This window comes from Gobio gobio (assembly GCF_949357685.1).
Source record: "Gobio gobio genome assembly, chromosome: 1".
Taxonomy (NCBI): Eukaryota; Metazoa; Chordata; class Actinopteri; order Cypriniformes; family Gobionidae; genus Gobio; species Gobio gobio.
This window is the reverse complement of record NC_137097.1, coordinates 80603226-80619401: the sequence shown is the minus strand read 5'-3', so window position 1 is coordinate 80619401 and position 16176 is coordinate 80603226. Positions and strand designations below refer to the sequence as shown.

At 40.5% G+C, this 16176-nt stretch overlaps 3 protein-coding genes across 3 annotated transcripts in view; 1 reads left to right on the top strand and 2 right to left on the bottom strand.

Moving 5' to 3' along the window:
* LOC307126351 (GTPase IMAP family member 9-like) overlaps positions 1-16176 on the top strand; it is a 584370-nt gene that overhangs the window by 346511 nt on the left and 221683 nt on the right. The gene's annotated exons all lie outside the window — the stretch shown is intronic.
* Positions 1-16176, bottom strand: part of LOC307135411 (galactose-specific lectin nattectin-like) — a 125178-nt gene that overhangs the window by 32343 nt on the left and 76659 nt on the right. The gene's annotated exons all lie outside the window — the stretch shown is intronic.
* LOC307135880 (erythroblast NAD(P)(+)--arginine ADP-ribosyltransferase-like) lies at positions 296-1131 on the bottom strand (the record flags this gene model as incomplete). Its single annotated transcript, XM_079832591.1, has 2 exons — positions 296-1009; positions 1081-1131. The coding sequence occupies 2 exons, from the start codon at positions 1129-1131 to the stop codon at positions 296-298; spliced, it is 765 nt and encodes a 254-aa protein (XP_079688717.1).

The following is a 16176-nucleotide window of genomic DNA, read 5'->3' as shown; positions in this document are numbered from 1 at the left end:
TCTAAGTTGTTTAACTTTAAACGGAAAATTAAAACAAAAATTATATTGGCAATATGTGTTATGCTGCATTGATGTAAAAGAGTATTCACAACATAGCAGACCCTTATGAAACTGTTCAGTAATGTGATATAAAAAGAAATCTAAAATGTATATCACTCTGAGGACACTGAATGGGTCACTTAAAATAATTGTATTTAATTATGTTGAAAGTACCGAATGTTTTCTGACAAATACATTTAATTTGTGTGGAACTGATGTACATTCAGAGTACTTTGTTCCACACATAGTACTTTCTTTATGGACTTGGTCTCGTGAATAGAGTACAGTTCAGGTCACTTTGTGTTCCAGTGCTATTTAAAGTGTAGACGGTTTCACAGTCACTTCTTGACTTGACATCAGTGACATTAAACATCTCATATGGAGGAATTAGCACCTCTTCCTCATGAGGAAGCTTAGAATAATTTGACACCTTTACCCCGTAACAAGTGTAGATCTCGAAACAAGATACATTTCCAAAAAACTTCTTAGGCTTATAGGAGGAAGATGCAAATGAGCCAAAACGAACTGATGTGTTCAATACATTCTCATTAAATTTAACATTTGTATTACGATAACTTACAATACATTTGTCTTGTGTTTTCTTTAGAATCTGTATTGCTTTTGTTAACAGAAAGTGAAGTGAATACCATTCGTATGTCTCACTTGTGTAGTTGTGTTTACCATAACGAGTATCATTATTGAAAACATTAAAGACCCTTCTGTCTGTGTACACATAAATGGCGATTGAATGATTCCTTGTCAAGTTATTTTCTGGCGTCTTATGTTTGATTTCAGCTTCCTGCCAAGCTTCTTTAAAAAGGGATTTAGAGATATTGAGCTCCCGCTTCAGATATTTAGTCTCCACCAGGTGTGCCATGTTCTCTGTACAGCCGTCATATTCATCATCAACAGAATTCAGTGCCATATTCAATGGAAATATCGGTCCTTTAGCAGCAGCAGTTCTGTGATCCTGCAGCGCCAGGAATCATAATGATCAATCATCAGTATTCATGTAATATTCATACTAGAACACAAGCTCACCTGTCCTAGAGCAGCTGAAATGAGAAGAAGAGCTTCAATGATCAGCAACATCTTGACTCAGTCGAATCCCTCAGATGATCCAGAAGATCTAGTGAAGAACTGACAAGAAACACAACAGGGTTTCACTAATGCAACATCTATGACTCCAACATAGATTAGCAAAATAAGTACAGTTTAATTTCACAAAACTGCTATTTTCTGCCAGATACGAGAAATAATCAGGAGCAATGGCGAGAGAAGATCTAAGAGATGGGGAAGGCGACTTTTTATAACACTCTGTGTCTGTGTGTGTGTGTGTGTGTGTGTGTGTGTGTGTGTGTGTGTGTGTGTGTGTGTGTGTGTGTGTGTGTGTGTGTGTGTGTGTGTGTGTGTGTGTGTTTGTGTGTTTGTGTGTCTGCCTGTGTGTGTGTGTGATGGGTAAGTTTAGTGTAAGGGGAGAGAATATACAGATTGGACAGTATAAAAACCATTACGTCTATGGAGAGTCCCACCAAGGATAGTGAAGATATGTGTGTCTGTGTGTGGCTGTAGATAACTGGAATGCCCTTCAATCTATTAATAGTAACAATAAACAGGAGAATAGCAAAGAAATAAAGCTTGACAAAGAACAGACAGAAACTGAGGGCTTAAATACATGGCAAGCCAAGAGTTAATTAACAAGACAAATCAGTAACCATGGATGCAGATATGTTGGGAAACTGAGGTCGCATACACTCAAAGCCATCTTTTTTTTCCTTGTTCTAAAAAAAGTCCCATAAACACGGTCATCTCAAGAAATATTTGCGTACACTGAATATCTGCGTACACTGCTGTAACCACTGAAACCGACTCAAAACAATGTAGTATATACACTAAAAAATAATTCAGTGGCTTAGTAAATATCACAGTAATAATTAACTTAATAAAATTTCTAAATATCATTTATTTGATGTTTTGAGTTGAACATAACAAAATAATTGACTAAAAGTCCAACAGTTAATTTTGTCTCAAATTTACAGTTATATTTTTCACTAAAATAATTTAGGGTTCGAATAACCAATTATTTATTTCAAATATACTTAATATATTTGTGAAATTTCTATCAAACTATTTGAGAAAGGAGAATTAAATCGATCTGTTTCAAGAACCACAAATATTACTTAATTCAAATCAAGATTATTAATATTTAACATGCACTGAAGAAATTTAGTAAGTTTACTTGATTATAACACTGCACCCCTCCCCCGCCCCTTGACGTGACGACAGCTCGACGGTTGATTGAGCGCACCCGCAGGCTGTTTGAATTCTGTTCTTCTTCTCAGCGTTGCAGAATTGGAACATTTCCTCTGTGAAATTCAGGTTTGTGTGTTTTATTTTATCTATAAAATCATTACTGAGCTTTAAAATGTTTTATTTAATGCAAAACAACATACAGGGACGCAATGTGAGTAAACCAGTGCTGCATCTGTCTTTGAAGCCCCTGGTGTAACTGCCTTGCTCAAAACACAACTTTAATCCTTAAGATAATGAATATAATTAATTTGGATGATAAAATGTTCTTAAAACTGTGCACTGTTTGTTTATTGGCAGGTTATGGAGTCAGGCGCGTTGCAGCATCTTTGAGCTACGAGTGAAACGCAGGACGGCGGTCTGAAGTTCAAAGTCCACCCACAGAGCGCGAGTCCATCTCAGGCTCGTGAAACGGCGCTGATACGGTGGAAATTGGATAACAGACAGGTCTATTACACTTGAATTACTTTTAAATGTTTAATTTTTACTTCTAAAATGTTTGTTACATGAGTTTAAATGTTGTAAATGTTGCGACCTAGAAGTATAGAAGTATTGTTTTATAATTTTATAATTTCATAATGGGTATATGTTTAGAATTCTGTAAGGGAAAGTATTATAATTTCATTGTAATTTCATTTGATAAATAATCTGGATATTATTCGGGTATATGTTACTGAGAGGTGAAAGTTCAGTTATGATGATGTCATCGGCCAGCGCACGTGGAGAAGAGAGAGAAAACAGAAACGAGTGAAGTGATCGTCTAAAATATCACTGATGCATGAAGATTTTGTGTTGCTTTGTGTAAAAAAATAATTCCAACAGAACTGGCAAAATAAAGTTGCAAAAGAGAAGACGGAGTCTGTTTTAAGGGTGCAACATAAACTTGGTGTTTCCACCCAGTTGGAGTTAATCACGAAGCAAGCAAGATGAGCCACGAGTGATTCAACATCTTCAAAAACTGCAGTGCTCCAGACGAAACAGTGAAGGTAAAAACTTTTTATCATGTCAAAAGTGCAACAGATGTCGTCTGAGTGGGAAACGCTTGTAGCTGAGATAGAAGAGAAGTTACTGACACTGACAGCATCAGATTTGAACGATGTATGCTGGGCACTCAGTCTAACAGTGGAAACAAGTGAAAAAGACCTACCTCGTAAGCTAAGGAGAAATATCCTCCAGTATTTGGAAGGGGAAGATGTTATTTCACAAGAGGATGAAGGAATGTCTCTATTGCTTCAAGTAAATGACAAAATCGAGGCAATTAAAAGGAAAAGTGACGCTAATACAGTATTCGAGCCACAACAAATCGCGGAAGAGTGTTATTGCACCCGACAGTCCAAATGAACAAGGAGAAAATGTTTCTGGCCCAAATGCAACAGGAGCAGCTTCTCAAAATGTTTCTTTTGTCCATCCACTGTACAGAAGAGAATTAAAAATAATTGGACAAATTGGAGAACCAAATCAAAAGGATAAATTAGCATACACTGGTTTAGAAAGACAAATCCAAAGAGCACTAAAAAAAGGATATGATGAGGGAGAAGTCGTAGAAGCTGTCATTCAAGCTATAGCTCCAGGAACACAACTGAAAAGTTATCTTGAAAGTAGAGTTGATCTGTCATTGCAAGCGCTCAGACAGATATTACGGACTCATTACATGCTACAGACTTGTACCACTCTCTCACGCGTGCTGTTCAAGATTCAAAAGAAACACCCATTCAGTTTCTAGTGCGAGCAATGGATCTGAGACAACAAATTGTCTTTGCTTCAGAAAGAGCTAAATCTGGTTTGAAGTACAGTACTGAGCTAATCCAAAATCAGTTTCTCCAAACAATACTCACTGGCCTCCATGATGATGCCATCCGTGCAGACATAAAGCCATACTTACAGGATTCAAAAGTTAAAGATGAAGTTCTTTTGGAGAAAATGACAGCTGCATACACTCTGGAAATGGAAAGAAAGAATAAGTTGTCAACTACATCAAAAACAAAGACAATAAAAATAGCAGCGGTTGGTGAGGAAAGCGAAGAATGTGGAAAGGAAAGCTACATTCACAAACCAAACAATAAGAATAAACACTGTGAGACAAACAAACGTGATACACTGATGGAAAAGGTTGACCAAGGTAATAAAGCTATATGTGAAGCTATTCAGGACCTCACCACTCAAATTGCTAGTCTTCACCAGGCCTCTAAGCCCCAACCAATGAGAGTGAGTGAACAACCAAACCGAAAATATCGACCACAACCAAAGACTGTAAACAGGAAACAGTGCCAGCAGTGTCAATTGTCAAATCCGGATGGAAGATGTAATCACTGTTATAAGTGTGGCAGCGCAGAACACTGGGCATCAGGTTGTAGAATGAGAAATACCTCAGCCAATACAAGCAAAATTGAAATTCACTCTCATCCTGCCGAAAACGCAGAAAACGTGGAGCTGTTCAGCTTAAGAGCACCACTCACTGGTAAACAACGACAAACAGCCAAACTAGTAGGGAAAAGATGCCTGGTTCGAGCCTCCCTAGGGGGAGTTGACACTTCAATACTGTGGGACACTGGTTCACAAGTATCAATAGTGGGAACTAACTGGAAAAGAACATACCTACCAGATGTCAAGGTGAGACCAGTGGAGGAGCTGCTTGAGGAGGGAGCATTGGAGCTTTCAGCTGCGAACGGAACGGACATTCCTTATGATGGATGGATGGAAGTTGAATTCACCTTGTCTAAGAATGCTGTGGCTGGGATGAGTGACAAACCTGTTGTAGTCCCAATCCTGGTTGCCAGCAGTGACATTGAACGCCCCATCATTGGCTTTAATGTGATTGAAGAACTAGCATTGACAAACGACACCTGTGGAGACTGTACTCCTTCTGGTCACATGGTGGAAAAGCTGTGCTCAGCTCTGGAGGTAGGGCGCAAAACGGCGAGAGCTGTCTTGTCTGTTTTAAGAAAACAAAAGCTTGAGAACCAACCCCACATAGCCAGAGTAGGCCGACAACCATTGACAATCCCCAAAAACAAAGTGGTAGCAGTGCCATGTGGCCGGCTAAATAAGAGAGTGTTTAGTTCGTCACATGTAGTGTTGGAGCCGAACCATGAGACACCATGGCCAACAGGTTTAGTCATTAGAGAGCAGTTAATCCAGCTCCCTTCAGAAGATAACAGTAAAATAGATGTTACTGTTGAAAACCTGACTGACAATGACATTATACTGAGTAGTCGCACAACACTTGGATGGCTGCACAGTGTTGGTGCCATTTACCCGTCACAGACGATGTCTACGATTGATCAGAGACCTGAGGCACGAGATAGCAGTAGTGTCACCTCATTTGCACAGCAACCCAGCCAGATACCACAAGCTGAGCCCTGGGATCCACCTGTAGACCTGAGCCATCTGTCAGATGACCAACGGCAACAGGTACAACAAATGCTCAGAGAGGAATGTGATGTTTTTGCAAAGGATGATTGGGACACAGGGTGTATCAAAGATTTGCAAATGGACATACAATTAAAAGATAATGTGCCGGTGCAGAGAACATACAATGCAATTCCTAGACACCTCTACCAAGAAGTGAAAACTCACATACAGGACTTACTCAGTCGAGGCTGGATCCAGAAGTCTTGTTCGTCATATTCTTCACCAGTGGTATGTGTCAGGAAGAAAGATGGAGGTCTACGCCTGTGCATAGACTACAGACTGTTGAATGGGAAAACACAGCCGGATCGTCATCCAATCCCGAGAATACAGGAGATCCTGGAAAACCTGGGGGGCAACTCCTGGTTCACAGTGTTGGACCAGGGCAAGGCTTACCACCAGGGCTTCATGAGTGAGAAAAGCAGACCCTGCACCGCATTCATAACACCATGGGGACTGTATGAATGGGTGAGGATTCCGTTTGGACTCACTAATGCGCCTGCAGCTTTTCAGCGCTACATGGAGGGATGCCTGGGAGATCTGAGAGATGAGGTGTGTGTCCCTTATTTAGATGATGTGTTAGTGTTTAGCTCCAGCTTTGAACAACACATCCAAAACGTGAGACAGGTACTTCAGCGGCAAAGAGAGAGTGGTATAAAACTGAGGCCAAAGAAATGTGACTTTTTCAAAAGTGAGGTCTGTTATGTGGGTCGAGTAATCTCTGCAGAGGGATACAAGATGAATCCCAAAGAGGGGGAAGCAGTTCAAGCACTGAAACATGAGACACCAACCACTGTGCGAGAGGTGAGAAAGCTGATGGGTTTCCTCAGTTACTATAGATCCTATATACCAGACTTCTCCAGGATAGCCAAGCCTCTTTACGAAATGTTAGCAAAGCCCAAGTCTGAACAGACACAAAGCCAAAAGAGAAGGAATGTAAGCCGTAAGTCTGCTCAGTTGCCACCGTCCTATCCTGTCCAGTGGACAATAATTCACCAAGACATACTGAACAGAATGGTAGACCAGCTGACAAATCCACCAGTGATGGCATATCCAGACCTGGAGAAACCCTTTGTTCTTCACGTGGATGCCTCAGAAGAGGGCTTAGGTGCAGTTTTGTACCAGCATCAAGAGGGTGTTCTTAGGGTCATTGCCTATGGCTCACGGACACTGTCACCGGCAGAAAAGAATTACAAGCTACATTCTGGCAAATTAGAATTCTTGGCACTAAAATGGGCCATCACGGAACGTTTTCGTGACTATCTGTTCCATGCACCTGACTTTGTTGTATATAGTGACAATAATCCCTTGACTTATGTCACAAGATCAGCTAAACTCAACGCAGCAGGACATCGCTGGGTGGCAGAGCTGGCGGATTATAGATTCACATTAAAGTACAGACCCGGAACAGCCAACAGGGATGCAGATTTCCTGTCACGAAGACAAAAGCCCATTGAAGAGATCATGCGAGAGTGCACAGAGGAATGCCCTCAGGAAGCTATCAAATGCATCGGAAACGCTGTAGAAAAAGATAAAACCGAGGATGTTGATTGGATCTCTGCTGTCACATGTAACATTGATGCACTGCCAGATGGGTGTAACATCTTAGAGCCAATCCAGCCCCTTGCAGTGGAAGACATCAGGGTTGCTCAAAATGCAGACTTAGCCATTAGCAGAGTTCTGGCTTTGAAAAAAACACATGCATCCTTGAAACATAAAGACAAGCTGGCAGAAAGTGACGCAGTGAGACAACTTCTCCGAGAGTGGCCCCGTCTAAGGATTGATGGAGATGGCATCCTCAAAAGAGAGACTGCTGCAAGAAAGCAGTTAGTTGTTCCTGAGTCCCTGAAGCCTATTGTGTACAAACATCTCCACGTGGAAATGGGACACTTAGGTGCTGATCGAATGTTGGCACTCGCAAGAGAACGGTTCTTCTGGCCAAAAATGAGACAGGCAATGGAACACTATGTTACCCAGATGTGTCGCTGCATAAAAAGGAAAAAACCAAACAGAATAATCAGGACACCTATCCAAAGCATTGAGACTTCTGCACCGTTTGAAATGATATCCATTGACTACGTACACTTGGACAAGTGTAAAGGGGGTGAGGAGTATATACTTGTAGTTGTGGATCATTTTACCAAATACGCACAGGCCTACGCAACAAAGGACAAGTCTGGGAAGACCGCAGCCAGAAAACTCTTTGATGATTTTATTATGCGTTTTGGTTTCCCATCCAAGATACATCATGATCAGGGAAAAGAGTTTGAAAATACTCTCTTTCGTAAGCTACAAGACTACTCTGGTATCCGCCATTCACGCACTTCACCATATCACCCTCAAGCTAATCCTGCAGAGCGCTTCAACAGAACGTTGCTGGGAATGTTGCGCACGCTTGAAGAGTCTCAGAAGTCAAGGTGGAAAGAACACCTAAACAAAGTGGTCCATGCTTATAACTCAACTGTTCATGAAGCGACGGGATTCTCTCCATTCTTCCTTCTCTTTGGTCGTGAGCCAACTTTACCAGTCGATCTAATGTTCCCCAAGAAAGGAGGAGAAAGGAACCAGTCACAGACTGACTATGCAGAGAAGTGGAGAGAGGTCATGCATGAAGCCTATGCTATTGCGAGGCAAAACATGAAGAAAAGTGCAAGGAGAGGACAGAAAAATTACAATCAGCGCACATGGAGTTCTGTTCTGGAGCCAGGTGATCATGTTCTGGTGAGAAATCTCACGCCTAGGGGCGGTACTGGAAAGCTACGTAGCCACTGGGAAGATATGATTCATGTTGTCAAGGGAAGACAAGGCCCTGATAGTCCAGTATACGTGATTGAACCATCCCAAGGAACAGGGAGAAGACGGGTGTTACATCGTAACTTACTTCTACCATGTCCTTATCTGGTTGACGAGCCAGAAAGTCATGAACCCAACCTTGAAGAGAAAAGCAAAAGAAGAAAAGCAAAACAGACAACAAGAAAGGATCATACAGCCAGACATGATACTTACCGAACAGACACCGACAGTTCCAGTGAGGAGGAGTATTGTCTCTGGACAGCAGAGAGACATGCTGAGACACCTCTGAATGCTGAAGCAGAAGAGTTCTGTCCAGGAACAGAGATACTCAGAGACAGGCCTGAGAGGGCGCTTGTACCAGAGTTACAGCCTGAAAAAGAGCCTATTGAGGAGAGACATAGCTCTGAGAGAGAGATTGATGTGCCAGCTGTTGAATCAGAGGATGAGCAAAGTGATACTGAGATGTGGAGGAACAGGCCAAGGAGAGCTAGGCAGCCCAGGCGTATCTACACCTATGACCAGCTAGGCCAGCCAACCTTTCAACAGCTGAAGACTTACCATGTTGGTGTGAAGACATCTGCAGGAACTGCCTGTGACTCCTCTGCCAGATCATCATTTGTGTATCCTTTCTATCATGCAAAGATATAAAACAGATAATCTTCGTATGTTAGTTTATAGTTAATGTTTATCAATCACAAGTTACAGTTCATGGTGATAGCTAACACGTAATACAGAACAGGAAATCTGGATAGTTATTTAAGTAATAAGTACAGAAGTGAGTTATTATCCTAGTATATTGGAATTAAGACAGTAGTGTAATATACGAGCAGTAGTTACAGGAACAGTAGTTGTATGTACACTTACGGTATAGATTACTAAATGCATGGCTTTTGAATATGTAGACACATAAGTTTGGGTGTACATGGTATTTTCCTTGTCCCTTTTGTGAAGATTGGGGGGCCCACCAATACTTCAATGGATTATTCACCCTTTCATACTAATGGACTATGGATACTTAGTCTAGTATTGGTGCCATGAGAGACTTGAAAAAAAAAAAAAAAGAATACTGAGAGATAATATGTTGACCAGCCTGTAATGTATGATGCGTGCAGAAATACTTAACTGTTTACTTACCTTCCACTATGTGTTCTGTTATAGAGACATTGTTGATTAATAATGTGAAGATAGGAAAGAAAATGTTTGGAGACATTTTTTTTAGTGGGGGAGGGTGTTGCGACCTAGAAGTATAGAAGTATTGTTTTATAATTTTATAATTTCATAATGGGTATATGTTTAGAATTCTGTAAGGGAAAGTATTATAATTTCATTGTAATTTCATTTGATAAATAATCTGGATATTATTCGGGTATATGTTACTGAGAGGTGAAAGTTCAGTTATGATGATGTCATCGGCCAGCGCACGCGGAGAAGAGAGAGAAAACAGAAACGAGTGAAGTGATCGTCTAAAATATCACTGATGCATGAAGATTTTGTGTTGCTTTGTGTAAAAAAATAATTCCAACAGAACTGGCAAAATAAAGTTGCAAAAGAGAAGACGGAGTCTGTTTTAAGGGTGCAACATAAATATGTTGTAAAATATTGTATACATGTCAAAACTAATATATGCTGTATTGCTTTACTCATCGACAATAAAGGCCATTGTCATGTATAAATGTGGTTGAGTGGAGGTTTTTTTACAAAGGTTTAGAGGAAATTAAAGTTATACTATAAGAGTTAATATTACTCATAAATAAAAACAGTTGATTTTACTCTTAAATATTGTTTTTTAAATGTTTTTTCTACTCAATTTTATTTGTAAATGTACCAAATGTAGTTACACAGATCTACTTAATTTTTTTACTTGCATTTGCTCAGCTCATATGGTGTATGTAATTGATTTCACTGCTTTAAAATTTACTCAATTTTATTAGTGTAAAAATGTTTCACCAAAAAATTTGAATAAATCATAGTAAACGTTTTTAGAGTGTATGCCAGACCAGTATGTGGCGCTTTAATTCTACCACAAAGATACACTACAAACAGAGAAGACTTGGAGCATATGCATAAACCTTGTGCACTGTATAGTCAAGTCAACTCTATTTATATAGCGCTCTTACAATGCCGATTGTTTCAAATCAGCTTCACAGTGTTAAACAGGAAAATAATGCAACAGAATTTGATTCGGCTGTACAGCCACTCTGGAGAAAACGGTGATGTCATCAGCTCATTTCAATTTTTCATATAGCGACAATGTGGCATATCAGTGATATAGTTGATATAGTTAATTTAGTTTAGTGTTGGGGTAACAGCTTAGGACCCAGGACCAGTAGTGAAAAATGAAGACCAGGAGTCAGATTAATTAAAGAAAATTTACTGAAGAATAGTTTGCAGTTTCATCAGCAGAAGCCAGCTCAAGAGGAGTTCGTAGGCCGCGCTCCCTCTAACAGTCTCCCCGCCTCCGTCTAACGTACATACAATTTTCTGAACAGTTATACTGTTTTCAAGGTCTAGACACGTCATTACTGCCATGTGGAATGATTCTGATTGGTTCTAACAACATGCAACGTAAGCAACTTTCCACACGTAGACAGATAGGAGCATATATCTCTAAAAAATGCGTAGACTTGATGTCGCCCAGGCCCAGATTAGTCCCCAGTGACCTCGGAGGTCATAGAAAAGACGCCTCCAAGTCTAGAATCGTCTGCCGAAAGGACCTTTCCAATACTGGATCTGCACAAATCATACAACGCACACACACAATACTCCAGAGAATACCAGTTTCCATCAAGGTCGGGACATCTTAACTAACTATCAACAAAGCTGAATCTGCAAAACATGCTGATACTACATTTAGTACAGAAGTGACTTTATTCTATTCTATAAAGAAAGAAAAGTATATCAGAGAGGTACATTTCTGTTACATTTTGAGTCCCCAAAAGAGTCACATAGCTGTAACATAGATGACCCCGGGGGTCGCTTTAGGAAGACATACAGTTAACACATGCTGAGCTCTTCTCACTTCAAACACCAAGGACATTTGCCTGTCAGCACATCTTGACACAGACATCAGAGCTGGATTCAAAAGCACAGAGCAACTAAAACACTACAATATTCAAAATCACTCCTTGAATATAGAGAACTGATTTATCAAATGTAGGACACTGTTATAACTTGATTATCATTCATTCTTATTTTAATATTGAACATAAAATCATTCTTGAAGGAAATGTGTCTGATGAAGAGACAAGTGATGTTTGGCTTGACCCTTGACCCTTCATTAGTAATTCAATTTATTTGGATATTTAGTTGAAAATGTAGTGTCCCCAACTGGTAAGGCCCGGATCCGGCTGACTGCAGTAAACCCTGGGATGAAACAGAGAGACTAACATTAGAGTAGATGCCATTCTTATGATGATGTAACGAGTACATCAGGTGTTATGGGAAGTGTTCCCGGTTCCGGCTGACCTAGTTAATGCAGCCTAACAATCATTTAATTGATTTGAATAATATAAATTAAAAAAAAATTATGTGTACGCCATAGTAAAACAAATAAAGATAGACAAAAAATACATATACAGCTAATAGGCTCAGTAGCTTCTGCAGCACGAACACAAGCATGTAGTCCGCTGTTGCTGTTGTTGTTACATGACGTAGCGGTGTCTGACTAGGGTCGAGACATGGTGTGATGACATCCTCGTTTCACAAAATATATGGATTGGCTGTACACACGAAAACGCAAGGGTGTCGTTTTTAGATTTATCTACTCTGGGACCCGGTATCAAAAAATAGCGGTTTCAAGCTCCCAAAACGCCTCCAAAATGCTCCTCACATTTATTAACACTTCTAGGGGAATTCCAAATTATTGATAACCTGGTGAGAGACACATTTTTAAATTTTACTTTAATTTGTAACATAAAGTACCAACCAAGTAATCAATAGCCTTATGATATAACCTCTGGATTTCACATTCCACTTTAGTTCAGTGTTTTGCATTTCAGTTTGTTGTAGGCACTGTAATATTTCTGTGCCACCCTTGGATTGTTGCTGGCCCCTGCCTGGGGACCGCTGTGAAAATATCTTATTAACTATAATAACCTCGGTTACAACTCACCCGGTTACAAACCTAGAGTGAATCTGGTTTCCTGTGTTCTGTGCTGAATATCACGTAAGAGATGTGTCCGATGACCGATGAAAGAACACTGTCTTTTTGCTATATGGTCCACTATGCAGTGGTCTTAAATACTTGCAACTCTAGATGTCAGCCAATCAGAGGGGATCTGCAGACTGCTGGTTTCCAGGAAATCACGTGACATTAAGGAGACTGCAGCAATCTCAATTGCTGTTTCTGCACTTCAGCCATTTTCAAATGATGAAACTCATTAGGTGAAGTTGCACCGAATTAAATAAAATCAAAACAAAACAAAAAAAAAAGATAATTTTAAAGAGAGTCATGCTGTGAGCTGTTACTCACAATGAGCAAGACATATCTTTCTGCGTAGGAGATTGACCTAAAATAAGCTCCAAAAACTTACTGTGAGATTTGTGAAGGTGCACAAGAGGAACTTGTGCTGGTCCCTCAAGGGTCACTCTCAACCTATCTGTCTATAAAGCCTTTACAGTCTTCATCTATTGCATGACACCTTTTTCATATTCAGAAATAGAATTTGAAGCTATCAGCTGTTGAAAATGGCTTGCTTGTCTGCTTGAATGATTCAGCATAGACCAGTTGGCTGCAGTTCAATAAATGTCCTCAGTGAAGTAGAGGAGAGCTTTAGTGAGGGCGGGGCTGCAGCACCGCATCATCTGCACAAACTAATTGACACAAATCCCGTAATCAGCAGGACATTATCTGGATTAAACCTTGTGAAAAAAAATAGCTCACTCCTCGCTACAGTATGAAATAATGCCAAATAGCCTATGCAAACACCATTTTAGTAGCTAACGTTTAACAAAGTCATTACATAATGCACTAATTTTTCCTCCACAATGTGTCACACGGCTTTTCATCTAGACGGTTGTATTTCATCCTCACTATAATCCATCATTTTTATAACCCAATATTACAAAAATAGATACAGGCAATAATGTCAAATGGATATATATTTTTTTATTTTTCCCTATGTTCATTCTCATAAGAGAGCTATATAATGAGTAAATTCAGTGATTAATTAAATGATGATTTAGCATTTGTGATGAACACCTGATGATAATGAGCAGAATCACTCTAGGAAAGAAAAACAACAAGAGCTATGTGGCAAGCAGCGAGGCAAGGACCGTGAGGGCGGGCCGGTGGCGAGTGATAATGAGTGATGATGAGCGGTCCTCGCCTCGCTGCTTGCCACAAGCTATAACTGACTTCAGCCACAACCACAGAGGAGAGTCTGTCTAGGTGCAGGTCCACCATCTGATCTGGACATGGCCGGGATCCGGCTGAGTCCAGTAAACCTCGGGATAAACAGAGAGACTAACATTAGCGTAGATGCCACTCTTTTTATGATGCAACGAGTACATCAGGTGTTATGGGAAGTGTTACAGGTTCCGGCTGACCTAGTTACAGTTTTTGCTCATTGCTTACACACTAAAACCGAATGCTTAGACCAAAGCCTCAATACCTAAACTTCTTGTAGCATACCTTTAAACATAGTGTAAGCATAGCTTAAACACATTGTCAACTTTGCACTTTGTTTGCAATTCTGTAACACACTTATTGCGAAACACTACACGTTTTCTTACATTAGACACTTTGTTCAAAAACAAAATCACCTGTTAGCATTGGGAAAACACTGTTCAAAATACAAAACTCCTCTGGCAATTGTAGGCACTCACACACACACACACACCTGAACACACTTGCACAGAAAACAACACCAATCGGTCTGAGCCTTAGCACTACAAATAAGCCTCAGGTAAGCCATTTTGAGAACTTTGCAAGATTGGAGGCAATGGGAGTCAGAGGAGGACGTGGAAGAGGACAAGGACAAAGATGAGGACCAGTGCAGAGACATGTTTCAGATGACATAAAGGCTACTCTGGTGGACCATGGCCTGTCCGTGAGGGAGGCTGAGCAAAGAGTCCACCCTAACCTCAGTCTCTACACAGTAGCATCGATAATAACGACATTCCGAGGTATATCTTCAAGTTTCTACTCCAGAATGTGCCTACTGTATGTATCACGTGATTCTGTATCACATTACAGTATTACTGTACTATACAAAAATGGGTAGTGCTGTGAAGTATATGTATAGGAATATCACTGTGATGTTACAGTACTGTGTACAGTTTAAAAGTACAGTATGTGAAAAATAACCTAACCAATGACATCTTTTGCCATCATTGAAATGGTGTGAGAAAATAATGCAATTTGACTTTGTGAGTTGCAACAACGCATAATTGCAAATAGAAATGTATTCAACAATATCAACAGGGTCAGCATTTCTACACAAAGTCGCATCCTACAAAAACATAACTTCAGAATGGCACACAAGGCGATATTTTCCCCAATCCGAACAGAAGGCGGAATCCATAAACCCAACACACACACAAAACAAGTATATGTCTTTTTCCCCAAATAGAAATTTAAGAATGTTTTTTTAACTTTTGTTTTGTGGCTAGATTTGATTATTTATTATTCTATTTTTCTTTATTTCTTTAAGAATGTTTTTTTTTTTTTTTTGTAAAAACTCTGCAGAAGAAGAAGAAGTTTGATTACTGCAGAAATTCTACTTTTGAGTTTACACAAGATTGAGTCTGAGCAAATGACAATAAAAAGAGAAGCACAAAGACTGCAGTGTTTTATATAAAGCACTGCATATTTTTATATAAAGCGCATCCTGAGGCTGCGTTTATTGTGACCGGGGACTTTAACAAAGCCAACTTCAAGCGCATCGCACCCAAATACCACCAACATGTTAGCTTCAACACACGAGGGAACCGAGTTCTGGATCATTGTTACTCTCCCTTCAAGGATGGTTACAAATCACTCCCGCGCCCACCATTTGGCAAATCGGATCACGCTTCCATCATCCTTTTGCCCGCATACAGGCAGAGGTTGAAACAGGAAGCACCCGCCCTCAGAACCATCCAGTGCTGGTCGGACCAATCGGACTCTATGCTACAAGACTGTTTTGATCACGCGGACTGGGAGATGTTCCGGTCGGCCTCTGATGACGACATCGAGGTCTACGCCGATAGCGTAACGTGTTTCATCAGGAAGTGCGTAGAAGACGTTGTTCCGACCAAAACAATACGGCTGTACCCAAATCAGAAGCCGTGGCTAAATGTGGATGTTCGCGCGGCACTCAATGCGCGGACCTTCGCCTTTAACTCCGGTAATGCGGAGGAGCATAAACAAGCAAGTTATGCCCTCCGGAAAACCATCAGAGCAGCAAAACGCCAGTACAGGGACAAGATTGAAGGACAGTTCAACACCACCGACTCCAGAAGCATGTGGAGGGGAATTAACACCATCACGGACTACAAAGGGAACACAAACTCCACCGTGAACACCGCTGCCTCTCTCCCGGACGAGCTAAACACCTTCTATGCTCGCTTTGAGGGAACTAACACCGCCCTCGCGGAGAGAGAGCTCGTGGCTGAAGATACAGAGGTTAGTGCACTCTCCGTATC